The sequence below is a fragment of the Aspergillus piperis genome, assembly GCF_003184755.1.
Source record: "Aspergillus piperis CBS 112811 unplaced genomic scaffold BO85scaffold_4, whole genome shotgun sequence".
NCBI classification, from domain to species: domain Eukaryota; kingdom Fungi; phylum Ascomycota; class Eurotiomycetes; order Eurotiales; family Aspergillaceae; genus Aspergillus; species Aspergillus piperis.
Genome location: NW_020291594.1, coordinates 975,137 through 997,004, shown reverse-complemented (window position 1 = coordinate 997,004; position 21,868 = coordinate 975,137). Strand labels below are relative to the sequence as shown.

At 49.8% G+C, this 21,868-nt stretch overlaps 7 protein-coding genes across 7 annotated transcripts; 2 read left to right on the top strand and 5 right to left on the bottom strand.

The window, feature by feature from the left end:
* Window positions 1-48: 48 nt before the first annotated feature.
* BO85DRAFT_226602 (uncharacterized protein) lies at window positions 49-1,264 on the bottom strand. The gene has a single exon (XM_025654747.1). It carries the CDS (start codon window positions 924-926, stop codon window positions 273-275), a length of 654 nt encoding a protein of 217 aa, XP_025518319.1. The 5' UTR covers window positions 927-1,264; the 3' UTR covers window positions 49-272.
* Window positions 1,265-3,304: 2,040 nt separating this feature from the next.
* On the top strand, window positions 3,305-7,271 carry BO85DRAFT_366754 (peroxidase/cytochrome P450 family protein; the record flags this gene model as incomplete). Its single annotated transcript, XM_025655791.1, has 13 exons — window positions 3,305-3,703; window positions 3,767-3,864; window positions 3,920-4,161; window positions 4,215-4,419; window positions 4,478-4,618; window positions 4,674-4,764; window positions 4,816-5,146; window positions 5,196-5,539; window positions 5,587-6,074; window positions 6,124-6,538; window positions 6,590-6,826; window positions 6,876-7,155; window positions 7,210-7,271. 13 exons carry the CDS (start codon window positions 3,305-3,307, stop codon window positions 7,269-7,271), a joined length of 3,333 nt encoding a protein of 1,110 aa, XP_025518318.1.
* A 1,198-nt stretch (window positions 7,272-8,469) lies between these two features.
* BO85DRAFT_446951 (uncharacterized protein) lies at window positions 8,470-9,556 on the top strand. The gene has a single exon (XM_025659615.1). It carries the CDS (start codon window positions 8,807-8,809, stop codon window positions 9,323-9,325), a length of 519 nt encoding a protein of 172 aa, XP_025518317.1. The 5' UTR covers window positions 8,470-8,806; the 3' UTR covers window positions 9,326-9,556.
* Window positions 9,557-10,851: 1,295 nt separating this feature from the next.
* BO85DRAFT_392060 (uncharacterized protein) lies at window positions 10,852-12,192 on the bottom strand. Its single transcript, XM_025656832.1, has 2 exons — window positions 11,460-12,192; window positions 10,852-11,397 (listed from the first exon to the last, which is right to left on the bottom strand). The coding sequence occupies exons 1-2, from the start codon at window positions 11,833-11,835 to the stop codon at window positions 10,928-10,930; spliced, it is 846 nt and encodes a 281-aa protein (XP_025518316.1). The 5' UTR covers window positions 11,836-12,192; the 3' UTR covers window positions 10,852-10,927.
* Window positions 12,193-12,752: 560 nt separating this feature from the next.
* Window positions 12,753-16,284, bottom strand: BO85DRAFT_466924 (uncharacterized protein; the record flags this gene model as incomplete). Its single annotated transcript, XM_025662155.1, has 4 exons — window positions 12,753-13,644; window positions 13,678-14,046; window positions 14,097-14,222; window positions 14,275-16,284. The coding sequence occupies 4 exons, from the start codon at window positions 16,282-16,284 to the stop codon at window positions 12,877-12,879; spliced, it is 3,273 nt and encodes a 1,090-aa protein (XP_025518315.1). The 3' UTR covers window positions 12,753-12,876.
* A 538-nt stretch (window positions 16,285-16,822) lies between these two features.
* Window positions 16,823-17,142, bottom strand: BO85DRAFT_485536 (uncharacterized protein; the record flags this gene model as incomplete). The annotated part of the gene is made up of 2 exons (XM_025663333.1): window positions 16,823-16,984; window positions 17,062-17,142. The coding sequence occupies 2 exons, from the start codon at window positions 17,140-17,142 to the stop codon at window positions 16,823-16,825; spliced, it is 243 nt and encodes an 80-aa protein (XP_025518314.1).
* A 1,501-nt stretch (window positions 17,143-18,643) lies between these two features.
* On the bottom strand, window positions 18,644-20,909 carry BO85DRAFT_457235 (putative forkhead transcription factor Fkh1/2; the record flags this gene model as incomplete). The annotated part of the gene is made up of 4 exons (XM_025661499.1): window positions 18,644-18,716; window positions 18,782-19,659; window positions 19,709-20,734; window positions 20,796-20,909. The coding sequence occupies 4 exons, from the start codon at window positions 20,907-20,909 to the stop codon at window positions 18,644-18,646; spliced, it is 2,091 nt and encodes a 696-aa protein (XP_025518313.1).
* Between the last annotated feature and the right edge of the window lie 959 nt (window positions 20,910-21,868).

The window sequence follows — 21,868 nt, the reverse complement described above, 5'->3', positions numbered from 1 at the left end:
GCCAGAGGCTAAGACTGGGCCTACAGGGATTCTGCGTATGACAAATGCCAGGCTCACACGCATAGACCCCATCCGGCGATCACCTTCTTCACGGACCATATTCGGCATTATTTGCAACACTAGTTTGTCTTGACATTCCTACTCTGGTGGGTGATTGTTGAGCACGACCCATAGGTGGGTTCGGGTGTCAGGAATAGATTCTTAGATGGCAGGCCGCCAAGAACGTGGTGTTAGCACGCCTTTACCCATTTAGAGATCATCCACCGCCTGAGTCAGAGACCCAAGACACGAGGAAAGATGATCTTTCCCGAGTTTTCCGCCGGTGGAGATACTCTGATCATCAAAGGCAACCAAATTTGTATATAACATAATAAAATTGACGAGATCAGAGTTTTCCACTGGCTAATTGATAAGCAGTCTGTTCGGATATTTCTATCCAGGGTCTGCCCGAGTGTAACGATCACTGACTTGAAGCTTGAAGGTCTGAAGGGCTTCGGGAAATTTTGCATATTCTGTGTGCATGCACTACTGCAATTGTCAAGTCCAGCCTGCACAATCACAGATAAAGCAATCGGACCTCCAAGTCCGAAAAGCAAGGAGTGGGTTGAAGGGGAAAGAGTGGCTGGCGCAGAAGGTTGATCTTCTCCACCATGGGCAGAAAGGAGAGCATTTGGTGGGGGAGAGGATTGCGATGAAGGGAGGGAAAGGGGGACCCGGCCAGAGACAGAAAACAATAGTTCCTGTGTCTGTGATAGACAAAGTTCAGCGCTGCGACAAACAAGCCAGATGTAGGGTCCCTTCATTGTGCAGTTCAAAGGAAGCACTATCGTGAGTAGCTGCAGGGGGAAGAATTCCCGGCCAAACAGGAAGGAGTAAAAATCCACCAAAGCGAATGCTAGACATTTCTGGGGTCGGCAGAGAGTCATGGGCTGGGATGGGCGACCCACCTGGGACAGCTGCAAAGGCGACTGCCAGCCGTCCTCAGTCCTGAGTCCTCACAGTGCACCACAAAAGCACTGGGACCAAAGTTTGTCGAGTTCGTCGGGGGAGATACAGTGGAATAGTGGATAGCCTATCGTGATCAGCTTAACCCCCTTGGGGCAAGATCGTCCAGCTGCGGGAGGCCTGACCGCCTGAGGTATCTCCCGTCCGGGTGGGCCTTGACGCCTGGACGGCCTGATGGCTGGAGCCTCCACGAACCATTCGGATGCTCCCGATCGGCTCCCATGGGACTACAGCCTCTTGACTTGACCACCTTCGCCTATCCCTCAATTGTTTTCCAAAAACAGTTGTCGGACTCGATAGATAACAAACTTGTTTGCCAAGTGCGACCCAGAAAATCTGTTGCTGACGCTCAGACGACAAAATCTTTTCCCTCTCTCTCTCTCTGCGTGTGTCTCTCTCTCTGCCTCGCTCCAAGTTACCCGGACTGAGTTAGCTGTCAGCCTGCCAGCCACAAGTCTCAGCACTGGCATGCTTTTCCCGGTCGAGACTCACGTTTCTGGATGTTCCCTTTTTCCCTCCCTTTCCTCTTATCACTAGTTGCTAGCTAATTCTTAGCTGTTCACTGGCTTCTGCCAGGAACTACCACATCAGACTTTCATGGATCAGATCGATCGGGCGGCCTCGTGATGAACTTCACCAAATCAGTACGATGTGGATCCTCTACCCATGCAGATCGTCTCATTTCAGTTAGCTGGACTGATCCACTATCTAGCTCGTCCCGCGTAGATGGAGGGTTGCGTGTCAGTCTCTGCACGTTTCTGAGTGCTTTTTCTCATCTGTCATACCTGGGCTTACTCTTCGATCGAGTACACAGGCGTGTTCGAAGTTCATGGATGGGGACAGGCCACGATCTCAAGTATGCTGTGTGTGAAGAATGATGCTACTGACATGGGAAGTCGACGGCGAGAAGCCACGAACACCTGGGAAAGTTAAATGAGGATGATCCCGTGTTGCGAACGTGTGGGTACCCTAAAGTCTGCTCTTGATTGGACTCCGCTGCAATTCGTGTCGAAATCTTGTCCTTCTTCGATGGACTCCTCACTTCACTGCGATCCCCGCCAATGACTGCGGCTCCTACAAATATGCGCCTGTGCCGTGCCTAATCCGTACTGGTCTGCTCATCACCTCCTATCCCATCCTTTTGGTGTTACCCTTGCATCCGAGGGGCTGCACATGGACGAGGCCATCCTGCAGCCTCCAATGATCAGTGAGCAGTGTGGGCTGGAGGTGATCCCCTCGGCTCAAATGTCAACCTCGTTCACTCTTGACGCCATTGGCCAGATATTCGAGGGCTAGTTAAGCTGAGATGGGGGCTTAGAGTTCTCGAGGCCCACTCTGCCAACTTGTGGCGCTGCGCTCGGATGAACATGGGAATTTCGCCAATAATTCGGCACCGTCCGGTGTTTTGCTCCGACTGCGGACCACTAAATGCCAACCTGCAATTGGCACCTTGGGGCCCAAGTGGAGGTGACCCTTCCCGGTTCCAGTGCCATGGTCCCGTTCGAATCGACATGGTTGCTTGGCATCGATAACTCGCCAAAACAAGTTGTAGCTTCTCTGTGACTACGGCACTGAGCCAGTGGGATTTCTTTCTCCCCTCTTTGTAAGTATCTAAGTACGACTACAATGATCTTCTTTGATTCTCTTACCCAATCTGTCTCGACTGGCGAGGGGATTGCCTTTGCCGCTCGCGTGGCGTCCTGAACCTTGCCAACGAGGTCTTGACCAGTCAATCAACTTCAGGTCTCCTTGTAAGTGAAGGAATATGTAGATCATTTACGCATCCCCGCACATCATTTGTCTCCCGTAACTTGGACGATATCCAAGACCGACCTCGCACAGCTGAACCACGTTTGTTCCCACTTTGCACACGCCCCCTTTCTTCGGCCAACCCGACTTACTCCACTCTTTCCGGGACAAAGGTTCAGCCATACCCAAGGAGATTGTAGCGAATTTTCGCGGGGCTTGATTAAAGATCAGCAGCAACTTCGATACGGTGCACATGCTAGTGGTGTCGGACAATTACTATTGTCGCCTTTGGGATTCGAGGGCTGGGTCCACAACATGGCGGGCACAGTTGATAATTTGTGATTTGACATTGGTTCCAAAGCATGATGACCCCATGCATTGTCTGTTTAAAACCCTATTCTTCCGACGGATCGCAGTCCCAATAGCTTGTGATTGATCTTTTCTTCTCCTACTCCTCCTCCTTCTGCGCCCTCTTTTTATCCGCGTTTCATTCCAATACACTCTATTTTGTCTTCGTTTGTTTATAAGTTATCTAAGTGGTATAATCATAATGTTGCGCAGATTCTCTTCGACGTTCAAAAAATCGTCGAAAGGCGATCGCGATTCTAAACCGAATGGAACGCAGGTGAACGGCCAGAAGCGCCAGTCGAAAGTGCCGGCGCCGCGCAAATCCTCTTCAGATGAGAGTCGCAGCGATCACGGTGTCGAAAGCGATGACGGCGTGTCTGTCTTTGAGAAATATGCTCAGGTCTTGCATGCGTCCCGGCGCCCTCTACCAAACCAGACCGGCGATGGCACCTATCTCGAGCAGGAGCACTCGGGGAGCTTGTTCAAGGACCTTCGTGCCTTGGGATTCAAAGACATTGGTACCCTGAAAGACCTAATTAAAACGAAGGCCAAGGGAGAATACATTGATGACAAGACTATGCTCATGGAGCGTATTATCCAGGTGAGGCAAACAACTTGGAGTTCTACCTCGACTGGCATGCATGCTAATTAACTCTTCCGACAGCTTGTCAGCAGCCTCCCAGGAAATTCAAAAACCCGCGTTGACCTCACCAACGCCTTTTTGGACGAACTTTGGGGTTCCTTGCCTCACCCTCCTCTGTCGTAAGTTGAGGCTCGATATTTCCCCATGAACTGCACTCACGCTAATACTCGGCAGCTACATGGGAGAGGAATATGCCTACCGCTCAGCAGACGGCTCCAACAACAACCCTACACTTCCCTGGCTAGGCGCTGCGGGGACGCCTTACGCTCGCTCAATTGCGCCCTTGACTATCCAGCCCGGCGGTTTACCTGATGCCGGTCTTGTCTTTGACTGTCTTTTTGCGCGCGAGAAGTTTACCCCTCACCCTAACAAGGTGTCGAGTCTTTTCTTCGATTGGGCGTCCCTCGTCATTCATGGTTCGCTAGCTCCTTTCACCGTCGTCACAGCAGAGCGCTAACCAGAAATATAGACATTTTCCAGACCGATTACACGACCCCTCATGTCAACAAGACTTCAGCCTATCTCGATCTCTCGATTCTGTACGGTGATAATCAGGAAGACCAGAACTTGGTTCGGACTTTCAAGGATGGCAAATTGAAGCCCGATACCTTTTCGGAACAGCGGCTCCAGGCTTTCCCGCCGGCCTGCTCCGTGTTGATGGTTATGCTGAGCAGGTTCGCAATACACTCGCTTCCTGACATACTAAAAAATTTCTAACTGGTCACCAAATAGATTCCACAACTGGGTCGTGGAGGAGCTAGCAGCGATCAATGAAAACGGTCGCTTCAACAAGCCCGACCCTCGTCTCGACGAAGAGAAGGCTAAGAAGGCCTGGGAAAAGTATGACAATGATCTTTTCCAGACCGGACGCCTGTATGTCATTTCCCAAATCGCATTACTGCAAGCATGCATTCCTGACGCTCTATAGGGTTACATGCGGCCTGTTCATCAACATCACGCTGTACGATTATTTGCGCACCATCGTCAACCTGAATCGCAGCAACAGCACATGGTGCCTGGTAAGTGAACACAGATGGTTAAGAAGCAAGGAGCAAGCTAACTAGCAACAGGACCCTAGAGTTCAGATGGAAGGCACTAAGAGTACCCCGTCGGGTCTCGGTAACCAGTGCTCTGTCGAATTCAACCTCGCATACCGCTGGCATTCTGCTATTAGTGCCAACGATGAGAAGTGGACTGAAGAGATCTACGAAGAGCTGATGGGCAAGCCTGCCTCGGAGGTCTCCATGCGTGAGCTTCTCTTCGGGCTTAAGAAATACGAGCAAGAGATTCCGAAGGACCCGTCCAAGCGCACATTTGCCGGTCTAAAGCGACAGGAAGATGGAACATTCAAGGACGAAGACCTCGTTAGAATCTTGTCCAATGCGATTGAGGATGTTGCCAGTGAGTATAACTCTTACAAACAGAATAGCCAATTTACTTACCATTGCAGGCTCTTTCGGTGCACGGAATGTGCCCAAGGTCCTGAAATCTGTGGAAATCCTTGGTATTGAGCAAGGTCGCAAGTGGAACGTCGGCTCTCTGAACGAATTCCGCAAGTTCTTCGACCTTAAGCCATACGAAAAGTTCGAGGACATCAACTCTGACCCGGAGGTCGCTGACGCTTTGCGACACCTGTATGAGCACCCAGACTATGTGGAGCTCTACCCTGGTATTGTCGCCGAGGAAGCGAAGGAGCCCATGATCCCCGGTGTTGGTATTGCACCTACCTATACTATCTCCCGCGCGGTTCTCTCCGATGCCGTGGCTCTCGTCCGTGGTGACAGGTACTATACTGTAAGTCAACCCAGCATGCCTATAAGAATCGCTATTGATATGTCTAGATCGACTACAACCCACGTAACCTCACGAACTGGGGATACAATGAGGTCCGCTATGACCTTAACATCAACCAGGGATGTGTGTTCTACAAGCTCGCGATGCGGGCCTTCCCTAACTACTTCAAGCCTGACTCCATCTACGCGCACTACCCAATGACCATCCCTTCCGAGAACAGGAACATCATGAAGAACCTCGGTCGCGAGTCCCACTATTCGTATGACAGACCCCGCTACACGGAGCCTATTCCGAACCTGTTGTCCTACTCCAACGCGCAATTTGTCTTGAACAGCCAGAAAGACTTCACTGTGCCCTGGGGTGGACTCAGCTCGATCCATGCCGGAAAGGGGGGCGCCGACTTCTGGAGCAAGTCATTCGACAATGAGCAGTGGAGAAATAGCGTCAAAGAATTCTACGAGGACGCCACCCTGAAGCTTCTCAATGAGAAGTCTTGCAAGCTTGCTGGTAACAAGCAGGTTGACATTGCAAGAGAGTAAGTCGTCTAAACCGAAGTAAAATGGTGACTATGCTAACGAGATCAGCGTCGGAAACCTCGTGCCTGTGCATTTCGTCTCCAAGGTCTTCTCGCTGCCACTGAAGACGAAGAGCAATCCTCGCGGCATCTTTACCGAACATGAGATGTTCATGATCATGGCGGTGGTCTTCACTTCCACCTTCTTTGATGTTGACCCTACCAAGTCCTTCCCGCTCCAGCATGCAGCCCGCGCGGTTTCCCAGGAGCTGGGTAAGGTTGTGGAAGCCCATGTCAAGTCCATCAACCACCCCGGCTTCCTTCACGGTATCATCGATAGCTTCCGCGACGATCACAATGCCCTGAAGGACTATGGAGATCAGCTGATCAAGCGCCTTTTAGAGAGTGGCCTGGGAGTCTCCGATGTGACTTGGGGCCAGATCTTGCCGGCAGCTGTTGAGATGGTCCACACTCAGTCTCAAATGGTAGGTTCCCTATGCTGCATATGATTGCATGCAATACTGACAATCGAACAGTTCACCCAAATCATCCACTTCTACCTCACTGAGGGCCAGAAGTATCTCCCGGAGATCAACCGCCTGGCCAACGAGAACACTGCGGAAGCTAATGACAGGCTCACCCGCTTTTGCCTGGAGGCTGTCCGCCTGAACGGCAACCTGGGCATTTACCGCGAGGCTCAGAACAACATCGACGTGTCTGATGAAACCGGTCAATACAGCGTCAAGGCTGGTGACAAGGTGTTTGTCGGCTCGGTACGTATCACCCAGACTTGAAGCACTGATCATCGCTAATGCCATATAGTCGAAGGCAAACCGTGACCCTCAGGCCTTCCCGTCGCCTGACGAGGTTCGCCTTGACCGCCCTCTTGAGTCCTACCTACACTATGGACTTGGCCCTCAGAGTGGCCTGGGTAAGGATGCCACCCTGGCTGCGGTGACTGCCATGGTGCGGGTTGTTGTCTGTCTGGACACTCTCCGTCCTGCTCCTGGAGCTCAAGGACAGTTGAAGAAGATTCCCCAGGAAGCTGGGTTCTCTGTCTACATGCGGGAGGACTATGGCAGCTACTCCCCGTTCCCGACTAGTGAGTTTGCCTTGCTTTTTGTTCTTGATACCTTGCTAATCTGGATTACTACAGCCTATAAAGTCCACTATAACGGCGATGTGCCGGCGCCCAAGCGACAGGTCACAACTGCTTGAGATGATTGAAGATCTAAAACTTGTTGAGTCAAGTTGTTAAATGTGTTTTTATAAGTCATGTTTGAGATATCCTTGTTTGTTTGATCAGAATGCTGTATTCTTTCGCAATGTATGCTAGTGCTTTAAATACACCAGCAAGAGCTTCTCTGTGCATCACAGATGTGTTGCGAATTATCTAGAAAGGTAATTCCATAACTGCTAAACGCTATTAAATCTAGCGCCAGTGCACAACAATTCCTACCTTCTCCCCAATGGCCTTTGACATCCCTTCGGGTGTAATATAAACAACTATAAAGAAACAAAACCAAGCAACAATCACGGCCAATCGCTTCAATGCACTAAGCGCCAGGCCCAAGAGTAGCCGAAGTTTTCACCCGCTCATTAAAAGGACATGGGTTCGGGCACACGACCCTCTGAACCCTGCACCTTATTCCCTTTCTACATCTCACCTGATTGGAGGGTTTGGACATAGCGGCTCGTGCCGTCCGGTGAAAGCCAAAAAAAGAATTAGTGAGACTGGAGGGGTTACATGGACGAGGACTAGGACAGAACCAGGATCAAGGACCCTGTGTGGGTAAATAGCGAATAGAAGCCAAGCACAAAGAAATGCCCTCTTGTGACTTTCCAGTTATTGCGTAATTTACTGGGAAGGTGGATGGAATCAGCCTTACGAGGAAAGAAGTATTTACCCAATTAATGTGTCTACCTAAACAATGTCTTTCCTAGAGTTCATTCTGTTGCCTATTGGGATAAAGTTTCGTATCAGTTAATGCTTTTTCTCTGTGAAGGTTTCCTTTGCTTTTTCTTTTCTTTTCTTTTCAAGGCATCCACCCGATGGTTCATTACAAACCACCCACCGCACATGAACCACCAGTGTTTCCAAATGTTCCACTTTAAACCCACGAAAATAGCTTAACGTCCAGGGTCTGGTCTGATCCGGTCTCACCCACGGAAAATACACCAATAATATAACGAGAATTCAAAGGTAACCGCCTCAGCTCAGGGGAAACGCCCGGCGCTAGACTACTTACTAGGTAGCCCTGGAACTTCCGGATTTAATCTAGTAACGTCGTAGCGCTAGAACCCGGTCCATTACTCCATTAATTATTAGGCGCTGTTTGATGGGCGGCGATCGCCCCTCTTGGTCCTGTCCTACATAACAGTACATATTAGTAGTGAAGTAGTTAGTAGGCTGTGTCGCATCCTAGTCTAGTCATTTTCGTGCCCTTTTCTGACTGACTGACTGGCTGACCCCGGTCCAGGAAAAAGCATTGACAACTTATTTATCGGGGCGGGTGTCTTTTTCTTGTCTTGTCTTTTCTTGGTTGTTCATTTCCGAATGATAATCTCATCCACATTCACTCTCACATCCACTTCTGTCTGGCTTTGATCAAGACAAGCTTCTCACCTGTTTATCATTTTTTGCTTGGTCTTACACCACACACATACACACACACACCTTGGCTATCATTATCATCACGATTATCATTACCCCAACTGCAAATATCCTCCAATCCAATAAAGCATAATACAAAATGGTAGCCATCACCGCCCGCGACCGACCCAAAACCGACTACGAGCGATGGCTGGAACTCCAAGGCAACTCCGGCTCCGACGACCACGCATCTGGCAGCGATGAAAAGAAATACCATCCTCCAGGGCCTCTACCTGTTCCAGAACATGGTGGTCAAGATGCACATGCAAAAGCATATGATGATAATAAGCATAAATACACCCCTCATGGCACATTTCTCCATCATGGGTATCATCATGAACGGCCGGGAGCGTCAGCAGACAACAACATCATCGACGCCAACAATCATCCACATCATGCACTACTACCACATCACCGCTTGGATGGGCGCTTTCCTGGCAACTACGGAGGCGTTGCGATGAAGTTGGCTCTGTTGGTACTGGTGGTATTGGGGATACTGCGTGCGGTGCGGTTTGTTCGAGGCCGACAACGACATCAGCCTATTCGGTTACAGAGTCCGAGGGCAGTGCAGGGTGGGTTTGGAGGGAGGGAGGATGGGGGAAAGAGGAACCTGGTTTGATTATTTGAGAGGGTATTTCGTGGATATTGGATGTTGATATTATTCTTGGTTTCTGTTACTGGTGTTGAAGGAGTTGGAGGATATTCTGTAGACACCTTGCTTATTGTACTATCATTTATGTATGCTTTGATATCGTATCCCTCATAATAAGCTCACAAGAATGCATGCTACATGAGGAACAAAATCCACCTGTCATTTAATGCATACATGTTAACAGTCAACCACCCAACTCAACTCAGGATCGGATCCTACTTTGTAAGCCTAAGCCTTAACCAAGCCCACCCCAAGCCGACGGGAGCGACAGCAGCCACTCCGCTCAGCACCGACCTCAATCCTTCCTGCTGGTTGGCCCACCCTTCATGTTCCCTTCCCGTTGGGGGCTATCAGTTAGGCGTCTGTCTCTCTAATCTCTATCGAGTAAGTAGACTCTAGACTTGGAATGGATCTGCAAACGGGCCCACTCAATATCAAAGTATCGGTTCGATTGGATGTTCGGGGCGCTTGTGATATTGTACTAAGCTGGTAAGCTGGGTAGTTAAGTGAGAAAGGGCGGCTGGAGTTATTAAGGATAGAATAGCATTGTAGACTCACTAACACTAAGTCTGAAAAAGCAGGAGGATAATCAAGTGGACGAGTTACTACTAACTAAACTGAAATGAGTAGTGGTACCGGCGGGGCGAGGTACTTAGTGTTCGACCGGCTATAATTAGGGGGGAGGAGGGGGGATGGATGAGGGCATATCCGTTAGTTACTGGTTTTGGTCGGGTGTTGCTGTTTTTGTTCGGAGGTGAGTCTATTTGTTATCCGATGCTATTTGATACTTTACTATCTAATATAGATATGTTTTTTCTTAGATGTCACCTAAATAGCGACAATATAAGAGTTATACTATGACTCTGGTAATCGTCCACAAAGTCGAGGCTGGAATACTAACAACGTTCGGGTCTCGGCTACAGGTCGATCGTAATTTCCCCGAGTTGTCGCTCTAATCCCCGAGCCATAAGTTATGGTCCTGGCGCAGCATTGAGTGGAGACTACTAGTTAACAGCTGCATGCTAGCAACCACTAACTGTGTATAGAAGTAGCGCTGGATATAGACTAGCCAGGACACCGTTCACCTGCTATCTCATAGACTCTGCGTTATTCTCAGCATCTCAGCCATTACTTTTAACTGTGTTAACATCCTCACCACCTTCGTATATTGAATGCTTTAAATTACATAGTAAGAGCATATATCTTAGAGGTTTTCAAGATATGAACGTTTATGCACTGTATCATGATCCCAATAAAAGCATTCGCCCGATGGCCGCTATTAACTGCCGTACTCGTACAGCATGATCTGGGCTGCTTTCTGAAGTGTGATGGAGTACGCTGTACTAGCCATCACTAATGTCTGCTAAGAATACTTACTAATAACTTATCGCAAATCGAAGATGAATCCCATGCTTCGGGATCGGTATTCAAAGAGATTCTGGGAAAGTCAAATGTCTTCTACGCACCTGGTAGGATTAGGAGAAAACATCATGCTCCTTTGAAAGTTGTCATAATCAAGAGTAGTAAGCATGCAATATATACAATAAATGATCCCACTCATAAATATGATCATATCCTCCCCCCATCTACACCCCCCGCCAACTCAAAAACAGGCGGCCTCGACCCCAACTCATAAACAGGAGGTCGTGAACCTAACTCATAAACCGGCGGAGCAGACACCAACTCAGCAACAGGTGGAGCGGCAGCATCGCCCTGCAGCTCCCTCGGATGATTGTTCTTGGTTCGATGGCCTATGTATGTCGAAGGCACATCATCATCTGCATGTCTCCGTGCAGCCTGTAACCTTCTCGAGATCATAAACCAGATGATAAAGATAATGAGCGCTAAGCCAGCAACACCACCGACTACCCCGCCTGCGATGGCGCCGGTATTCGTTTTGCTTTCTGTGTGTGAAGATGCATTCGTCGTAGACTGCGCAGTCGCCGATGATATTACCGACGACGATAGACTAGTATCTGCTGTCGATGTAGACGAAGATGCATCTGACGTCACCGTAGCAGACGTAGTAGTCGATGTAGCTACTCCCAGTTAATCTCAATCCATCAAGTCAAAGCAGCAGCAGGAAAGATAAAAAACGTACACGAACTCGTCGTCGAGACCGGCGACAACAGACTAAACTCCGACCCCAACGTGGAGACATCATCCGTACAGCCCACGAACCCATTCGACACCCTTGCAAACGCATCCAGCCCGCTCGAACAACAGAAGTAATCATTCTCATAATACAAAATGGCCGAGGTATTCCCGCAATGCGGATCCAGTTTGAGAATGTTGCCGCATGCTGCGGCGGAGTGACAGCAGTTCCCGGGGGCGCAGGTGGCGCCCTTGGGACAGCATTCGCGGTAGGGACCCCAGGTTGAACCGCAGTCATTTTCGGTGTCGTAGCAGGTGCCGTTACGGCGGACGGGGTAGCCGAATGGAGGGGCGAGGTCGTTGCTGTTGCTGTCGTTGGACATTGTGATGTTGCTGTTGCTCTTTGCTAGAGGAGGCAGACACGGCAGGGGATGTAGGGGTAGGGGCAGTCTGGGGAGGGGAAACAGACTGGGATGTTTGATTGAGTTTCATGGAGGGTAATGATCGTTTTTGAAAAAGATGGAGATGGCTTGTTTTTTAGAGCATGGTTCTTTAGTGTTCCCTCTTGGGTGGCTCGGCGGCTAATGGTCTGCTAGCTCTGGTGTTTCGTGTCTTGTGTTTGGTCTGGGGGCCATATCTGCTACGCCGTTCGAAAAGTTGTTAAGCGCCCACTTCTGGCATGGCCAATGACAAGCTATCATGGCTTCGGGCGAGTGATAAACAGTGCTCGGACTTAGCTGATGCTAGGATTGGCGCGCACAAGAGCAAATACTGAGCTGGGTAAGGCTGCATCCGCACAGTGCGAGTAAAGGCGGGGTGGATGGCGCAGCGTAGCCATTTTCTTTCCTTCAATTAACATTTTGTAATAGCAAGGCAGATTGATGGGGCGTCACACCGACGAGTGCTTCATGATCCTTGTTAGTGTGTGTGGACTAGACGAGTAGTCACATTGCTAGACTCCACCGCCTGTTAACGTACTCCCGGCCGCGCCGGCCACCCATGTTATGCCATACAAAACTGGTCTTTTGCAAGCCTAGTATCAAGTCTAAAGATAATAGAGATAACAAATAATTTTGATGAATTTTCTTCTTTTCTTCTTCTTTATGGCTTTCTTAAGCCGTTCCAAGAGAATACAAATGATATATAAATATTTCAGGTAGTGAAACAGTATCCTATTCTATCCATGAAGTTAGATAAGATTTCTTATGAATACTTTGATATTTGATATAGTATTCATATATAAATATGTAGAGAAATATATACTACTATACTAGTTGAGATATATCAATTCTCAGATGGGGAGTTACATAAGTAATAGCTCTTTTAATGGCTCTGGACCCGAAAGCTTCACTACAAGAACCTGGATTTTTGGCACACCGAATTGGCACCTAGTATTCACTCGAAAAGAAACTGAATCTCCGTCATCAATGAGAAATGTCGGGCTCGTATATTGCTCCCACGCTGCTGAATCTTTGGCAGCCAATGTAGATTCCCATAAGTATCGAGTTGCTCGGGGCCGCATATACCCTGTCGCTCCCGCCCTGCCGGGTAGTGCACTCCACAGCTGCTTTATCCTTACACCATACATCTCGCCACCCATAATCCATAGCTGTTTCCGGGGTGTACGGCGGTTCTAAGGCGAGACTAAGCCTCTGGCATTTGGGCGATGCGTTGTGCTCGACCTCGAAGTCAATCTCAACCAGCTCAGATCCTGCGACTGTAGCTGACATGCCGGCTATCTTATCATCGCTTGCAATATGAACGGCCTGGCGAGAGTCGGTGTCTAAATCGCCCGTGCTTGCCATGACGCCTGAACTATAGACGAAGAGCAGTCCAATGATTGCGCGGCCTCGAAAGTAGGCTTCGATGGTGACTACCCTTTCGGGGCAGGTATTGTCATTCCGCGTCTCGAAGTAGAGCTTCCGCACCAGGTCAAAAGGGGGAGAGACTTCTGGGACAAGTAGTCGAGGCCTCCAGCTTCTGTGGGGAGAATTTACTGCTCGGACACGGTCCGAAGACTCGTTGAAGATCCATGAGATAGCTGTTAATTCCTCATCGAAGCAACGTTGATATTCATTTCGTATAATTCCAGTGGGAAAGGTACGAAAGTGCGGGGACCGGAAAGTCACACTGCGCGCACATGTTGTTTCAAAGCGTATGGCTGCGACTTGACCCACTGCCAACCCCGGAGACTCGGAAGAATAGCCCAGAGGAGCGATCTACACGGTGACTGCTTGGATATCCTCGTCCGGTGATATATCAAAGCAATCTTCAAGTTCGTTCATCCACTGTCCAACAATGGCTGGACTGGGATGGTTGTAATACTCAAGCTTCAGGCCTGAGATGCCATTCTGGGGGCGGGACCAACCCGATATGCCAGCAGATGCCTGAATCTTACGGATGCCCTTTAGTGATGCATAATTTTGATAGTTACCTGAGTTGCTGCCGTTAATCAAATGGGAGAATTTCTCGTCGTAACGAATTTCATTATCCGGCAACAGATGACATTCTCGGTCTAAGATGTGTGGGATTGTGGATGGTTCGTCACAGAATTGTGATTGGATACCGACTCGGATAAAATGGGTTCCGTAAGTCTGTCACCTGCTTAGCTATTGCTCGAACTAGTTCACGAAGTTTCACCTACCTTCTGGTGGGCAACAAGCCCTGTGACGAAACGGCCAGGCGGCAAGCTTGGTATTGGTGTAACAGATGCTTCGAGCCGATAGGAAAGGGGAGCCAGTATGAAAGACCGCTCATAGTTAGTTGACACCTTGACAAGGTTAGCATGGTGCACAGATTGGTGGGAATAAAGAAGGACAGACCTGTAGCCCACCGAGGGCTTCAGATTGATAGAAATCACGATTATCTTCCACGATGCTTATCCCGCTGATACGTTCACCACTTGGGCCATTGATGGGAATCGAAATGGCACAACCACCCGTAGAACCAAAGAACACCGACTTTCCGTCGGCGTAGTGATAGCCAATGCCGATAAGAGGGTGCGGGTAGGATGTCATGTGAAAGTCTAGTCGGATTAACGACATGAGAGATCTACCTCCTGGGCCACCGAAGTCAATATTTGACAGCGGTTCAAAGGCACGGGGTGGCTCAGACGGTAGAAGGAGGCTGACAAGCAAGCCTTCATGCATGGGGGCATGGGGAACCCACAGTTGGGAAGGCGTGTGGAACGGCTCCTTTACGTCCGAACGAGTCCGATGCAAAGAGCTTTGATGGTCGTCAATCCTTTCAGCAAGGCCAAGTGAAACAATCTTGAACCGGTCTATGTCCGCAAGCAAGTGGTACTGATCTGCTCTTGTCGGGATCTGCAGTGTTCCTCGAGCAATGCCTGGACCGTTGCTATCACCAATCCAGCGTGATGAAGCAGAGTTATCGTATTGTAACTGGATTCCCACTAAGCCTTCCGCGCAAAATGCCACGCGAAAATCCTTGATGAAGAGGTTTGTGGGCACGTCTATATACGTTTCGGCAGCTGGATTGCGATAACCAATCAATCGACCAACGCAGTTGCCTTCGTTCGACGGCAATATATTGATACCAGAGATAAACCGGCGTGCGCCGATCTTGACAGTTGATATACCAATTCGCTTTTCATGCTCTTCCTGCGGGACCATGAAGGGCTGTGCCTTTCGATAGAGCACCCGACATCCCTCTTGCAGGGGGCAATCTTCATCAATATATGCCAGCTGACCTGAGAAGTAGCCCACAACCTTCGCTAGCCGTGGGCCCGCTTGGAAACTTTCTATATCAACCAGGGTGAAATTGTTCCCTTGCATTGGCGATGGACAATAGTCCAGTCCGCCGGGCCCGCGTCGAAAAATGGAGTCTAGGTCCACAAGAGACGCGATGGGCTCCAGTAGGTCCCGGATTCTCTTTCGATTGACCAGTGGTGGCGTGGCAGCTTTTAAGGATGCCCTCGTGGCGAAGAATAGTCTGAACCAATTTTGTGATTCTGAAAGACAAGGGAAAACAAAGTCAGCCTCCTGGCCGAGAAGGCATCTACTCCGCCAATACGACTGTGAGAGCATAGACATATCTGCGAGTACCGCTAAATCGTGACATACGAGTCTCAGAGTGAGATGCTGTTCAAAGGGTATATAGGAAAAGATCTCAAGCAGCAGCTCGGTTGAGAGGTTTCTGAAAGCATGGTGCCTCCTTTCCCCAACCTCTGCGAGGCTTCCTACTGTTGAGTTATCATGCGACAATATTCGCCCGGGACTGCTCCCCGATTCTTCAGAAGCAGAACTGGAATCAGTCGGATAATTCATAACCGAAAATGCACAGGGGTCAGCATAAAGATGGGAGTTCAGATCCACCGGCTGTATCCGCCCGAACCTTTTATGTGTTTGCGCAGCGCCCGCATAGTCATGGCCGAAGTGGAAGATGGAGGCTTCGAGGCACGGAGTGCAGTAGAGTTGGTAGAATACCATTTCAACAATTGCGGCGTCAGTTTGAGATAGCGATCGGACTCGCCCATGGTTGAGACTCAAAATGAGCAATTTCCAGCACGACTCGTGAAATCCAAAACACCATTGGCTATCCGATTGTTCGCAAAGCCTCCATTCATCCAGGGCAACAGATGCTACCTCGCCGTAGACTCGATTGCTGTCCAGTGGTGCATGGAGGGTTTTCCGACCGCGTACTACCCCTACCCCAGTAATTTTGATATGATCAACGGCAGGATTGGTCGAGTAGATACCCCGAACCTGTGCGTACCAAGGGCGGGTGCTGGACTGTGGAGTATCCGGACCATCCCAATATGGGTCGGGCAGCAAAATCACCCCACAAAACGGACAGTAAACATTGGACACCATCTTGCGAGGGGGCGCACTTGTGCCTTTCGTAAGTGGATAATTGGTAAACCAAGACTCTGAATGTTAACTGTTTCAGGAGAGGGGCAATAGATACGCCTGCTAGTCGGGAGCATGTTGGCGGAATGGTAATAAGGTTGTGTGTGGCCGCTGGAAATTATGGGCTAGTTATTGGCCCAGAGCTCAGGTCCAAAGCTGTTATATTACTTCACCAGCGTATGAGCAATGATGAGTAGGCTATTCTATCCCATATCAGTGTTCGGTCTCGCCGATGACACTCCTGGGCACATGCATGGACTCTTCAACTTGCGATTAGTCTTTCAATCATTTTGACTAACTAACTACCACCCTTGGTGGATAGCTCATAACTAGCCATACTTAAGATATTATAGCACCATGTCTTATATACTATGATTAACTTAACAGATAGTATATAAATGGCAATACCTTAAGCCTCCGGCCCTCCATTCATACCCCAAATCACACCCCAATACAGTTCAGAGCTAATACCTCGCCCAACAACCCAACAGACCATTCCCCTCTAATTCCCACACCGACCAACGTCGCAATTAACACAGCACCGCTTCTCCTGTCCATGAAACACTTCCTCCTCCGTCTGGACCGCTTCACGCTTATCGTTGGCTCCGCATCGCGCATAGGGATTGTCGCAGAGGATGCAGCAGCGTTTGGCGATGGCCGAGTCCTATCCATATGACATTGATTAACATTAAACATAGTAATAACAGAGGCAGTAGAAAAGAGAAAAGAGTATAATAGTACCTGATTACTTCCAACCGGACTAGCCAGCGCAACAGGCAGAACCGCCAACGAGAGGAAAGTGATGATGCTAGAGGGACGCATTGTTCGATTTCTTTTTCTGGGTTTGAAAAGGATGTGATTCGGTAGATAGCTCGAAGAGAATATTCAATTCCGATGATCTATTTTCTCATTCCTACCGACCATTCACCCCAATTTATACCCTCACTTCCCATCTACTACTTAACAACTTCTGTCCTGATCCGACCTCGGTCCCTCTCCGCCCGCGCAGCGACAAAACCACTCTTGGCACATTGCCATGTCTCAGAGCAACTGGATCCATCAAAACAAGGCCGGACTAATAAGCGATCAGCATTGTAAATTGCATGTTGATCAGATAAGATAATCAATCAATCTTTAGCGCAGGGTCTCGGAAGCATATCCCCTTTACGGTGATTCTGTGACGTGTGTGTGCGGGATATGTGGATCCCTCTCTGATATTTCTGTGGGAGGGGTGTGGATTGTTGATTAATATCTAGAGGTACTATAATATCACGTCGAGTCGTCGTATCCAACCACTTCTTGTAATTTGGGGTGGTTGGTCTCTGATGGGATGGATGGGATGGTCGTCTGATTCGGGAGGATTTGGGGCCGCGATAGATTGGTCGAGGTTTCTTGCTATATTCGTGAGGAGCGATATTAAGTTTAATTGGAAATGTTATTTCATCCCATTCGCAACTTCTTTTGCTGTATGATGTGAGCTGGGATAATTTTTCGGGGTCAAGCTAGTCTTTGGTTAGTGAGAGGGAGTAGCGTGGTGACGTTGATGTATGACTATGAATTCGGTCTATTTACACCTAGAAGCCCTTCATCACCATCTTATCTTTCTTCCTCAATAACTGCTTTGTAGCTAGCTTACTTAGCAGTAGCTATGAATCCCTGAATCCACAGTAAAACAGGACCCATATCGCCACCCTTCTTTCCCAAATAAGGTAGTATAAATTGTGGACCAGATACCTGGCACTGAAGTAAACAAATCTACACAGCACTTACTAGTAATTACAACCTGCTTTCTCTGAACAGTTACTACTAATATACTTTGTGATATGCCAACTGCCTAGTTCATTACATCCGAATGCAAGTATCATTAACGAGAATCTTCTTAAAAGAGAGTGTGTTTTATTTTAAGGCTAGTATGTCTGTGAATTGGAAACATAACAGTGTATATTATATGGTGTTGAGTTATAATGCGAGATAATTTGATTATTGACTTCTATGCGTTATGTGAAGATGATAAAATATTCATACTCTCAATAGTATTCACATTTAAATGGTGTGGTCTGATTTGTGATAGATGTAATAACAAGAAAAAGTCCAGGCTGATACGAAGATATGCTATAAAAATACTCTTCATTTCTCATTATCTAATAGCAAACCTCCAAACACCATTGTTGCAAGGCCCTGTTGTAAGACTGAAGCAAAGCAAAGCAAGCAATCAAAGCAACAAGCAAACGAAACAAAATATACGCTCTAATCCGGTCATAGTACATACATTATAACATACAGACATGCATACATACAGACATCATGACTAGCTGCTCGCTGCTTACGACGTCGCTGCACTCGCCCGCGCCGCATTGCTCAGCTGTCGATGATACGAGCCAATGGTTTGGAAGCCCCTGTTATACCAGGTTAGTTAGTATACAGTCTTCCCCCAGAGGGAAAAGGCATGGAAGGCACCCACCTCGCCAGGTCAAATCCGCTCCCCTCCTCTTCGTCGTCCTCCTCGTCAGGTCGCTCGTTCTTCGTCTCCGGTTCACGGCGTGGTGGCATGCGGCCAGTCGTCATACCGTTGGCCGTGCCTGGCTTGCTGGGACTCGCCAGATTCGGTGGTGGTGGACTGCTGCTAGGGATACTTCCCAGTCCGTCGCCCAATTCGCCCTTCAGTGGACTCATGTCTGGCACGGGCCGGGCCGGCGTGCTGCCAATGTCTGCGAACTTCCAGAACTGCGCAGGAGAGCTCATGGGCATGAATTTGGATGGAATCTGTGCGGTGCTAGGCGGAGGCAGTCGTGGTTGCTGGCGTTGCGGTGCTGGTGTGATCATCGATGATGGCACGTCATCGTAGTATGACGATGACAGCACAGGCGGGGATCCGGCGATATTGTCTGACAAGCCATAAGTCCGACTTAGACTGGTGCCGTTGCTGGTGTTCTTTGTGGCGGATCGCGTGGGCAGCGGGGATGGTTCCTCGTAGTCGCGGGTATTGGATGGTCGCAAGGGAGCTCCTGCACCATTACGGGCGGCACGGGAGCCTCGTTCGGGAGTATACGCTTCAATTGGCGCAACCGGGAATGAGCTGAACCCAGGAGACGACACCGGTGGGGACTTCTTCGTAGCCGAAAACACCGCCTCCATGCCGTTGGCGCCCCGAGCGGCGGGATCCCTCGTGGCAGGGGACGACGGGGCGGACGATTGCGTTCCCTTCCGCAGCTGCTTCTTCCAGTACTCTTCGCGATATTCCGGGGCAATCTGCCATTTCATGCCTTTGCCGGGTTCGTCTGTCCGTCGGGGGACTTTCTGGAATGCCTTGTTCAAAGACAAATTATGACGAATGGAATTCTGCTACTTGTCAATATTTCCTCTTCCAACAGGGAAAAGGGTATCTCACCTGCCAACCGCTCTGGGAGTGGCGGTAGAATGCGTACTTGTCCATGATCCAGTTGTAGATACTGTTCAGCGTAAGTTTCTCCTCTTCGCTCGAGAAGATCGCCTGCGCAATCAACGTCGCATAGCTGTATGGTGGCTTCAGGTCCTTGGCTGCGTCCTTGCTGTAATCGATTTCCTCCGTACTCTCCATCATCATACCGCGGTTATACAACGGCGACTGCTTGGCCGTGCGCGCTCCCACTGTATCGGGCGACCGCGGGGGCGGCGTCACCTGACGCTTGAGGAACTGCGGTGCGGGGGCCAGCGAAGGGGCGCCAGTCGTGGCTGGGGCTGCATCCGCAGTAGCGGCAGTTGAGGGAGGCTGGGGATGGGCATGCTGGGAGGCATCCCAGGTAGCTACATCCTCCTCTCCGTTGGCGAGACGCTGGGCGCGTTCCACAAAGGTGGGATGAATATTGGCCTTATCGCCGGGCGTGACGAACATCATCTGGGTATTGGCGATCTCAATGATATCACCACACGAAAGGATCGCATCGGTGCCGCGCTTGAGGATCGCACTGTTCAAGCGTACGCCGTTCCGACCGTTGACGCGGATGTGCCAGGACGCCGTTTCCTCACCATCGTAAAAGATCTCCGCGTGCAGGCGTGACACAAACTTGCTTGGTCCCAAATCCACATTTACCTCCGGCAGCGCGCGGGCGGCGATTGTAACCGGGCTTGACTGTTCATCCAACTTTTGTTCGCGGTCGGGCTCGCGGCCGATGTTGACGTGGAGGGTTTTGACGTAGTAGGTCCAGTTGCGGCCGGCGATTTTGGCGTAGGCGCGGATGCTCTGCTTGTTTTCGGTTTTCGCGTTGGAGTGATCCCGGAGCACGCGTACTTCTTCGCGGGCGGTTTCCAGATACGAGATCACCATATCCACCAAGTCCTGGTTTTCCGACAGTTCCTGATCGGGAGACGAGTCATCGGCTTCATCGGCAGATTCCTGCTTCACGGGTCGAGGCTGGGGAGAGGCACGGTGATCAATCTATTTTCAAGTCAACAGCTGAGCCTCCTGATATATCGCTGGGCTCCCATCTACTACCCACCTTGCGCTTCTTGTTGGACGGCCGCGTCGGGGATGAATCCGGAGCCTCCGCGTCCGAGGTTTCCTGCAGCTGGATTTCCTTGCGCCGCGCACGACGACGGTTGGAAAGTGGCATGGTGGTGGTGGTTAAAATGGGGCGATCGCAAGACCGAGGTCAGCGTCGAAATCCTCTAATCTGTGTTGTCCGTGGTCTGGTCGCCAGCGTGGATGTCTAACGGGTCTAATCTAGGAGCGTGGTGTGGGTGGTGATGTGATGTGATGTTGAGGGTAGAGTGTGAAGCTAGCGGTCGTGTGTGTTGACGTCGAGTCGCAGGAAATCCGCGGCGAAAGCAGACCAACCGTGATGAGCTCAGCCGGAACAGAAATTCACAGACAAATGATCGGCGAGAAAATGAATGACGACCGAACGAAAGGCAGGCGAAAATCCAAACCCAAACCGGGATGGCAGGTCCAGGCAGCGAGAACCAAGGGAACGTTTGCCACTCGCGCAAAACGGACGCGAACTGGAGGAAGAGGAAGTGGAAGTGGCTGACTGATGCAGACGAGAAAAGGGCCAGCCACCGCGGGGAGAGACCCGGTCGCGAGAGAGTTTGGTTCGGGTGTGATGTCGATCGGGATCGTATGTAGTAGTCGATGGATGGGAGTAAAGTAGGTAGGACAAAGGGATTGTGTAAGACAAAGTGATAGGGAGCTAAATTGTGGTAGGAGTTTGAAAAAGAGAAAAGGACGACTCTAGCAGTAAAATGCAAGAGAAGCAAAGAGAAAGAAAAGAAGAAGAAGATTGATGGACCAGCAAGTTGCAACGCAAAAGCAACGGCCGTGAATGGATTGCACGCAAACGCGCCGCGGGTTCAGGTTTGGACCAAACAAGATCAAGCGTGACCGCTTCCGTTGTGGGGAACACGCCGAAGAATGAATTCAATCACCGCCAAACTTCTTTCTCTTTTTATTATTTTCCTTGTGCTCAGCTGTCGTCTTTCAAGACATTCATGCCAGTTGTTGTTCGGTCTCGCTCATATATCGCCAAATTAAGGTTGATCGCCCTTGTCCGATCTGGATCTGAATCAGTACCAT